Here is a 10463-nt window from a genome sequence, read left to right on the forward strand (position 1 = left end):
TAATCTAGATCATTAGTAACTGATATATTTTTCTGATTATCGTGTTTATCCTCAGTAAAAAAGGAAGGAACCACACAAGTGCAACCAGACCATAAGCATTACTCCTTTGCCCTAAAATGGAACAGCATCTTCCCCCTGCTTGCGCCACTTTAACCACAGAGCATCTCTGCTTCCTCACATCTGGAAGGAAGGGGAAAAAGAATCTCCTCTTTTAATCTTTAAACGCTAAACAAGCATGAACCTCCTTTATTTTCCGTCTAAAAGGCATACACTAATGCGCCTAAATATTTTATCAGGGGCGCATGATAAAACTGGGTAGCGCAGTGGATAATGAAAAGGTATACACCCAGGGGGAGGGGGAGGAGGTGTGAGCCGTAGCCTATAGTTCAGTGGATGTGTCTCTCCTTACCTCTGTACACCAACATGTGTAGAGGTGTATGCAAATAGAAACAGACAAAGCTGGACGCCCAGGTAAGTCTATAATGCGTGCGCGTGTGTATTTGTGTTTACCCCAATCCAAAATGAAGGTGTCATCACTTTCTCCTTCGTTTCGTCCCGTGTGTGATGTTGAAGATAAATTGGGTCCCGCCCTGCCTTTATGCACTACGTCGCACATAAACTCAATAAAGGAAAAAAGTCTAAATTTATAAGACAAAACGGAGCAGTAGGCCCTCCGTGTGTGTTCGTGTGTGTGTGAGAGCTGTGAGTGAGTGTATGCTTGAGCGGTTCAGACGGGTTGTTAATGTTGAGGTGGCATTAGAGTTAATGCAAATTAAAAAGGGCTGGCTGATCCCTTTTGACCCCCCCGTTCACTGTGTTAATGCGGCCATTTGCTTGGAGGTACTAACCCCCTATAATTCAATTTGTCAAAATGAATGAGAGAACAGACATCTTATAAAGCCCACCCTCCCACAGAAACCCAACTTCTTCACAAAAATTATTTAAAAAGAAAAAAAAGAGCGACACGAGGCAAAAGTTACTTAACCGAAGCACAAACGTCTTCGTCCTCAGAGCTCTTTATTACTTCTTTCATCTGTAAATGAAAGCAAGCAATTATTGCAAGGTGCCGGAATCATATTATTATGTTGGCCCGGGTCCCCTAGATAGTCATCAATCACTCTCAATCGACCTGTCACCGGCAGGCAGAGATCCAGCTGGAGAGGAGAGAGGAAGGAGGAGGGAGGGAGGAGAAGGAGGAGGAGTACATCATCATTAATTTGAGGAGTGACCCCTGGGGCTATCCACATGTCTCAACCCGGGATTCTCCAAGCAGGGCAACGCGCACCGGCAAGGTGGCGAGCCAGTTTTGGGGGTTTTTACAGCAGTTTGATGAGTCTTCCTAACAAATACACAAGTGATAGATAGATAGATAGATAGATAGATAGATAGATAGATAGATAGATAGATAGATAGATAGATAGATAGATAGATAGATAGATAGATAGATAGATATTGCACCGAATGTTAGTATTATAAAATACATTCACTTTGTTAATTAATTAGTTTCATCTTTGGCTGCTATCTTTAGTATGAAAATATTCTTCACAAATTAATTTGAAACCAATTAGCTCCCAGTGTGATTAGAAGTTGTTCGGAGGAATGATAGGAATGTGCTTCATTAGGCCTAATTCATTTAAGCGGATACAGACGTGTGCATATTTAAGCCACTGATTGGCCTAATTGATTGATTGCTCGTGCAAATTAATCTCCAGGACATATTCGTGTTCATAAAGGTACTCCGTGCCTTTTACTCTATTAAACATTTCCTCTTTATATCGTGCTTTCAGTTTTTTTCTCGTCATCCTGAGAAAGAAAATGCATATTAAAGTTACAGTCTGGTCATTTTTAGAGTGGGAAACTTCTGACGTCACAGTCACCGGCGTTTAAAACAACCTGCCTCTGCTGCTGACGTCTTTTATACTACTTTTTATAGGCAAAAATATGTATCTGACAACAAAGTGATTATTCTTGGCAAAGAAGCTCGTGTTTCCCTAATGCGTTTATTTATTGTTAGTGGAGTTTAAAAAAAGGAAAAGGACAGGTTTGATTAGGTGGTTTAGTTAATGCAGTTTAAAGTCGTTTGAGTGGGGGCTTTTTACAAATTAAACATGCTACTCTGCTTCGCCCTATAAGCATCCTAGGAGCCTGTGCTTACCAATCAATTGGTACAGTCAAACAGAGCCGCAGCCTGCGTTAGAGTGGAGACCTTCAGTCTCGCTTTATTTCTGGATATTGGGGGACTTCTCTACCATGTCATATCCACAATTTGGATATCCCTATTCGTCTGCTCCACAAGTAAGTTCGTGTAACTACGTTTGTTTATAGGATGCTGTGGTATTCATGTCGCAACGGGTGATTGTCTCATCGATTTAAGCTTCATCCCTTTACGCACTTTAGCCAAGATTCCGGGAGACTTTTAATGTCTTTTCGGGCACCGGAAAGGTATTGCATTGCAGCCAGTGGTACCTGTGTAGCTAAAGCGAGAAAGAAAGGGGGTGAAAAGAAGGTATCCAGAAACCATCGAGACCCCCGACCTCCTGTTCACTGATTTCTGTAAGATAATAGCCGCTGTGTAATGTTAACCATATGTTTATCTGCTTTGGAACACACATGGCAACTTGTTCAGCACACGCCATGTGTGTTTTGCGCTATAACAGCAGCTGTTTTATTTTGGCTGTGAGCCATGAAAAATCGTTTGGCTCTTTACTTTAGGTATTACCGAGCAATCTCTGGGAAAAGCATGTATCTGTTTGCAAGGCATGGATTTTGAATCAAGCCTGTTAGACGGCACATTTTGGACAGTTTTACGCGCATATTATCACGCGAACAGAGTTGTGGCGTTCGACTTTAGATCTGGTCTGCTCTGATCTATTTTAGTCGCCAATAGATCTGCCATTTTTAAATGGGCAATCCACAAAAAAAGGGCAGACAATGTAGATCATTTCAAAAGAAGTAAATTGTATAATTTTAAAAACGAACTTTTTTATAGCCAAGTTTAATTTCGCGATCTGTGAAAGTGAAACGTGTAGAACTTTTTTTAATCAAGACAATTTTTAAGACAAGTTTTAAACTAACTTCGTCACCTGTCATTCTGTTTCAGTGCAACATTAAATTAAGCAGCCTATGTTCTAATTTAAAAAAAAAAAAGAAAGAAAGAAAAAACAGCCGATGAATTTTCTCTTGATCTCCACCCAGTTCCTGATGACAACTAACTCTCTGACCACTTGCTGCGAGTCCACCGGCAGATCCATAGCCGACTCCGGAGTAGCGGCTTCCGGACAGACACCTGTCTACTGTCCCGTGTATGAGAGCCGGCTGCTGGCCACGGCGAGACACGAGCTGAGCTCAGCCGCTGCGCTGGGAGTGTACGGGAGCCCTTACACCAGTGGTCAAGGCTATGGGAATTACGTTACATATGGCACGGACGCATCCGCTTTCTACTCACTGGTAAGCCCTTCATCTGATCCCTCTTGGCATTGATTTATGGACCTGCAAGGTTCAGAAGCTGAAGCAGGCACACCTCTCTTCTCCCTCTCATTTTTAATGTTCTACGTAGCAAAACATTAGCCTTTAAATGCAGAAGATGCATTCTTATATTCAAGACAACCGTTTCAAGGAAATTAAAAATTCACTCCAAAGAATAACACACTTCGTATCAGCTTGTGTTGATGCAGGTTAATTTTAAACGTATGTGATTTCCGTCGTTTTCAGTCTGTTTCATCTCTGCAAAAGTGAATTTGAAGACTCAGCCTGATAAAATTGTCAGAACACGAGTGCAAATAACTTCTTTATTTAATTAATTTTTTTATTTTAATTGAATGATTCTAAAAGGAAGACATGCTCATATAAAGTAAAGTATTGCTTGTTTCATTTTGGTTTCATATAAAATTCCATGTAGTGGAATCACTGTTGGCAGTAAAGGGGTGGTTGGAATCTTCTTAGACATTATTTTACCTACAACTGTGAATTCTAATTATTTATTTTGTCTGATTTGTTTTTAAAAATAATCAGAGTTCCAACTTTTCAGTCCTTAAAAAAAGTCTTGTCCCTGCAGTTGGTATACAATCATATTTATATGTACACAAAATATGAGATGGATTTTTTCTTCACTTTTAGCAGAACATTATTGTTGTATTGTATTATTGGGCTTTTGTTTTTGTGATAGTTTGGATTTCTTTGGGAATCATTATCCTTGTTGATGGCAACCTAAAAGTACAACCAATGCGCATCTCTTCTTGTCAAGTTGATTGTTTAAAATGCTGCAATACCTTCCCCTTTTTGTGTGTCACTCTTCTAAAAATGTGTCTTGCTGTATGATTGCAGGGTACATTTGATACTAAAGATGCCACAGCTTCTGCGCATGCGGGAATAACCCAGGCCACAGCTTACTACCCCTATGATCCTACCTTGGGGCAGTATCAGTATGACAGGTAGGTTTCTGTGACAGCTGATTTTTCTTTTTTGACATGTTAAAAAAGCTCATTATCAGTTCAAACAACAGACCACTTGATGTAGACCCAATATCCTGCTTGAGTAAAATGTGGTACAGGCAGAAAAACAGAGGGAAGTCAGTTACATCAGAAATAATTTTGAACTATGCGCTTTAAGTCTGCTATCCCAAAAAAGTGAAAACTTATCCCAGGTTTCTTAAGCAACAAACACAAGATGTAACTAAAATGAAAGCGAGAGGTAAATATTGAGCTGTAGTTTAGGGTCAGTTTCCTGGCATTAAATCAATCATTCCTGAGGGGTCAAGGCCATTCTCATCGCGTCAAGCAACACTGGGTGATCACCTTCATCTCATGACACATTTCTTTTCTGATGGGGTGAATTGCCTCAGAGGACCCATGCCCCTTTCATCAAAACATAAGGCCTGTACACTGTTGTGAAGAGCATGCCTGCCATATTGAAAGGTCTTCCCAATAATCAGCTGACATCCGCAATAAGTCTGTGATGTGGTGAAAAGGTAGCGTGTGAACGTGATTCATATGTGACTGTGCATTTACCTTAAAACACAACCTAGCAGCGGTATCAGAACTGCATTGTGATACCACATGCTTGCTTTTATTATTATTGCACATTCGTTGATCACACTCGATATTGTATTGGCGGTACTCGATGTCTTATGCAGACTTCGAGCTTTTCAACATGTAGCCCAAAACCTAAGCGACAAGTGCTTTTGCCAATCACTTTTAATACCGCATAAAGGGCAAAAGATGCTCGAAAGTGCACACACTGCAAAAAGCTAAATAACCTGTGTCACCCAGATGAGCAAGCAGGCCAACAGCAGCACCATACTGTCTGCACTCATCTTTTACCTGAGGGCTCATCATTACACTCAATAAAGCAATTTTACAGTCTATTTTATCTGAGAACAACACAGGCTAAGGAAAGGTGCAGCACTTGTCTCCTTTTGATTCCCTTTTCAGTGCATGACCTGCTCTAAGCTATACGGAGCAATAAAGGCCTCATAAAAGCCTCCCAAGAGGACTTTTACAGCTCACTGCGGACTGAAAATCAACAGCATGCATTTTAAATGTAGGCTTATGGTTGATATTTGTGGGAGAGGTGAGGGTAGGGAAAGAGCTGTAGCCTGTGCTAAGAATGGTTTTAATAGGTGGCACAACAAAAATGACCAGAAAAAAAGAATGCTTACCATAATTTACACTCTTCATCTTTACTAAGCTTATATTTTTTTAAATGACAGTAATAGCATATTAACTTTGTGAGAGCTTTGCATTATCTGAGGGGGTTTTAGGGACGTTGTCAGAGTCTCTGTTGCTTTTGATGCCTTCAGTCTTATAAAGCATTTTCTGTGGACTTCACATGACTTTGCAGCTTTCTAAGAAATATTAGCGTGTACAGTATGTAACCTTTGACAGGGTAATGATCTTCTGCTTGCATGCCTTTCGCTACAGCTTCGGAATTATATCTCTTAAGTGAAACATGCTTCTGATATTCAGTTTTAAATTTTATTTGCGCTGACGAAGGCAGGAGTGTGACTCCAAGGCTTATAAAACATGATACGCATCAGCTCAGAAAAATTCCAAGATGCAGATGGCTCTGTCATGGCTGTAAGGAGAGAAACTGCCAGGACAGTGCTTTAAAAATTGTCAAGCAACAAGCGTTACATACTATATTTACTCTCTCATTAGTATTTTGCTTGCCTTCTTCTCATTAACAGATATGGCTCCATGGATGGGGGAACAAGACGAAAGAATGCTACACGAGAGACAACCAGCACGCTGAAGGCCTGGCTACAGGAGCACAGGAAGAACCCATATCCGACTAAAGGAGAGAAGATCATGCTGGCCATTATCACTAAAATGACCCTGACGCAGGTCTCCACCTGGTTCGCAAATGCTAGAAGGAGGCTCAAGAAGGAGAACAAGATGACATGGCCGCCGAGAAACAAGGGCTCAGAGGAGAAAAGATATGACGATGATGAGGATGGATCTCAAGAGGAGCAGATAAAAAGCGAGAACAATGACGATGGTTAGTGTCAGAGTGCTTTGCAAGGATAAAGTAAAGCTGTAAAACTCCAAAGCTGAACTCTTTCTAAGGGAAGTTTTTGACTTTTCATATAGTTCACAATAACAAAGATGAGATTTATGTTTTTTTTTATTTAGTTTTTTTATAAAGACTAAATAAATAATTTGCTCCTTTACAGCTATAGACAGACACTTAATAAATAGACTTTTCCTTAAATTACAAATTGTAGCATTCTGCAGCATTTTGAATTCCATACCAGACTGTACAGATAGTCCTATAAAACCTGACCACACTCATATTTTAGTTTACTCTGACATCTCTTACAAAGAAATATATTTTTAATAGAAGGTTTTATACTCTAATTATAGATAGACACTACATCCTGATAATAAATAATTTGTTTGACTGAAAGGTTTACCAATGATCTGTGCCACATTATAGGCTTAATCACGTTTACTATATGACACGTGAAACCTGTCAGCAGCAACATTATTTTTGAACTATGCTGCACAGGCCTGCCATCAGACTGGGCCAACACTAAGAACTTACTAATGGAGGAACATGAGACAGGCCTCAGTCAGAGTTAAAAAAGAGTCAGATATATAAATAAGTTTAGACTCCTGGAGTTTTGATATCAGATTAAGCAGTTAATTGTGATAGAGTTGAATACATTGGAATTAAAACTCTGTTTGTTTTTTTTAGCTTAAGGGAACCTTTATTTTCCCCAAACATTATAATTTGCAGGTGTGAAACATTAATTTACACCTTTGATTGGAAGCCTATTTTCTGTCCTGCTGTGTGACACTGACTGACACGCCCCTCGTTTCTTTTCTGTTCTTGTTCTCCAGAGACCAGAAGCCGGCCCGACAAGGACCTCCAGTTGAGCGACTTGGACGATTTCGACACGCTGGAGTCTGAAAGCTCTGAGTGTGAGCTGAAGCACCGATATCACATGAACACACATATGACCACAACGACAACCGACTGCCCAGGCGAACACCTCCTCAAGGACGCGTCTCTGAAACTCTCCATCCCCGTTTCTCTCGGTGAGGAGCAGGACTTGAGCAAGAGTTGTCTCAAAACGAATCATAACGACGGCTTCCAGTCGGACAGCAGACAGCAGGAAAAGGCGTGCTATAATCAGCAGCAAGGGCACCAGATATTAGACGGCAAACCTCGGATCTGGTCTTTGGCGCAGACCGCGACGTCTCTGAACCAAACAGAGTACCCATCCTGTATGCTGAGGTGCCAGCCCCCGCCCTCCTCCCTCACCCCGTCCCCCGCCGCTACCTCCCCAGTGACCGGCCTGGACAGGCAGGACTCGCCGGTCACAACCCTGAGAAACTGGGTGGACGGGGTTTTTCACGACCCCTTGTTCAGGCACAGCACTTTGAGCCAAGCCCTGACCAACACCACCGTCTCTTGGACCACGAACACCAAAGGCACAATTCTGGAGGCTGAGAGAAGCACGTCGGCCTTGCAGCAGCATCAAAACTCCTCCAAAGACAGTGCCATGAGTTTTCCAAAAACTATCAATAAACTTTTCTGCTCCTAACAAAACCAAATGATCCTTTCTTGCAAAGAGAGTGGAAGACTTTTTGTGACTAAAACTCGGATGGAAGAAAAAAGAAAAGAAAAGAGAGAGAGAACTATTGCGTGTCTATGATTCCCTTGTTATGTTTTATTCTTTATTAAAACAGTTGTAGCCATAAACTGTTACACTGAGTTACAGAAGGGAAACATTTCGATTCAACGCACGCACAAAAATGTATAACAAAGTTTACATCTTGGGAAAAAAACAACAACAAAAAAATGTAGGCCTAAGCCTTTTCCTTTTAATTTTTTTTCTTTAATATATGCGCATGCTAATGTAATTGAATATTATTTAGGTCTCAGCAGCTGAGTATCACCAATAAAAGAAAAATAAGTCTCACTAATGCACTGCTCTCCTTGGGAGTGGATGAGAGCGTTTCAACTTTGTTCACTGAAAAATAAAAACAGTCGGTTTCTGAAGAGCGCTTGTGATGTCGGGTTAATGGTGAGAGTTGCTGTCTATGGTGCTGAACCAGGCCGTTCCCCCTTCTGCTCTACTTTTGCGTTTGCTTTTATCTAAAACAATGACTTAACCCTTCCCCCGCAATATGGGGCCTGCTGCAAGGCTGAGGGGAGAAAACCTTTTAAAAAGCATCCTGCAGTTTAAAACAGCACTCCCATCACTCCTAAACCATAAAATACTCTCACGATCTAACATCTCACACCCTCTTTTTTCCCCCCCAGAAAACACTCACTCTTGTGCAATGACGGGAAGAAAATGAGGCAGCTCATCCCCACAAGACAGAACAATATCAGTATCTAAGATCTGCCTCATTAATTCCCTCTAAACAGGCTGTAATTGGGATGTTCACAGTCATATCTCATGTCGGGCTATTGATTTCCCCTCTCTGCTCTCTGATAATATTATCGAAATATTTCAACATCTTCCATGATGCGGCTGTCAGAAGGGTAAGTTATTCGCCATACGTCCTTTAATGGGTTCAAAACGGAGGCCCGTAAAATAATTTTGAAGTGAGGAGTTTTCGCTTTGACACTAACCCCTCGATTTTCCTGGAGACGGGGGTGGGGGATCCGGCAGAAAAACAGCGCGGATGCTGATTCCTCCGCTGAAAAGTGAAAGGGCTTTTACGAAAGAGGCACTCACGTCGTCTGGAAGTGAAAAGGGCAAAGGAACTCGAATTAGTTGTTGTAGATAAAAGGGCAAAAAGAAAGGAGTCAAGGGTACTTGACAGTAATGGCGAAAGAGGAGCTCTCCGGGGACTCTGTCCTGTGAGGAGGGAGTGGGGTGTGGTGGTGGTGTGGAGGGGCTTCGGTGATGAATTTTAATGGGAAAAGCACCAACGATCGAGATCACCCCGCCCTCCACGCGCCCCTTTAAAAGAAAGTGCAACGGCGGACAAAAGAAATTTTCTATATACCGCTTGTATTTTTTATTTATTTATTTTCTTTCTTGGGCCGAAAAAAAAAACCTTGCCTGCAGCATTTCGAGTAGCAACGTTGACATAACCTCAGAATAAAAATCAAGGAAAGGCATACATGTTGTGAGGGTGCTTATTTTTTACTTGGGAGGGAGGGGAGAAAAAAATGCTTTCCTATTTGACTTGACGTACACCTGTTTAACCTACATACAAAATGGTGCATTTAAATTTTCATGGCCTCTGATAGAAAATTAGCGCATAGTTAAAATCCCCGAAGATCAGATAGCCCCGACATTTAATTAATTTACCATGAAGACAGATTTTATTAGACCTCTGAACCAACTGGCTTTTTTATTTGACAGAAAGAGACATGAAGTAAGACAGAAGAGAGGGAGAGAGAGAGAAGGGAGTGGGGGGGTGTCCTGGGAGAGAGACCAGTGCGCACAGTGCACTCAAAGAGAGAGAGACAGAGAAAAAGAGAGTGAGAGAGAGGGGCCACCTATAACTAAATCATTCAGCCATGGCAAATACGAACGCACAGAGGGAGCGGGATGGTAAATTAACAGGAGCTTTTTACATAGAGACCAAATGAAACTGTAATCAGCGACGCGTTACTTTTCATTAAGCGGCTCTGACAGCAGCATATTCAGCCACTCCGACACAGGAGCAGGGCCCGGGCTGAAATAAACTGCTCTCAACCCGAGAGTCATAAGATAATTCCTTAAGCTCCATTAACAACTCTTAGCCGCAGGAAATGGGCTCCCCCTGAAAACATCTCCAAATCTAAAAAGCTTTATCGACCTGGCAAACCTCAGCTGATGGCTTCTCTTTTTTTCCCCCAACTCCCCCCTCCCCCTCTCTCCTTTCCCTTTTTTTCAACTTAAGGGACAGAAACGTCCAACTGAGGTAATAGACTTTGACACAACACATTAAATGGGAAATGAGAAAAGAGGGAAGAAAGGGCACTCTTAAACGCCTTTTAAACGTTTCCAATTAGAG

The 10463-nt window shown here is 41.6% G+C and overlaps 1 protein-coding gene across 1 annotated transcript; it reads left to right on the plus strand.

Moving 5' to 3' along the window:
- Positions 1 to 1920: 1920 nt before the first annotated feature.
- irx4a (iroquois homeobox 4a) lies at positions 1921 to 9456 on the plus strand. Its single transcript, XM_085290317.1, has 5 exons — positions 1921 to 2295; positions 3196 to 3447; positions 4324 to 4430; positions 6185 to 6495; positions 7341 to 9456. The coding sequence occupies exons 1-5, from the start codon at positions 2251 to 2253 to the stop codon at positions 8045 to 8047; spliced, it is 1422 nt and encodes a 473-aa protein (XP_085146443.1). The 5' UTR covers positions 1921 to 2250; the 3' UTR covers positions 8048 to 9456.
- Positions 9457 to 10463: the final 1007 nt, after the last annotated feature.

The sequence above is a fragment of the Mchenga conophoros genome, linkage group LG11, assembly GCF_057382185.1.
Source record: "Mchenga conophoros isolate Kocher_MC1m ecotype Shallow Benthic linkage group LG11, M_conophoros_male_GT1.1, whole genome shotgun sequence".
Lineage (NCBI taxonomy): Eukaryota > Metazoa > Chordata > Actinopteri > Cichliformes > Cichlidae > Mchenga > Mchenga conophoros.

Excerpts from the sequence above, each read along its gene's own strand:
- irx4a (XM_085290317.1), top strand. The coding sequence starts at position 2,251 with ATGTCATATCCACAATTTGGATATCCCTATTCGTCTGCTCCACAA. Across the intron at positions 2,296-3,195 it reads CCTATTCGTCTGCTCCACAA|TTCCTGATGACAACTAACTC; the intron begins GTAAGTTCGTGT and ends ATCTCCACCCAG. Across the intron at positions 3,448-4,323 it reads CATCCGCTTTCTACTCACTG|GGTACATTTGATACTAAAGA; the intron begins GTAAGCCCTTCA and ends GTATGATTGCAG.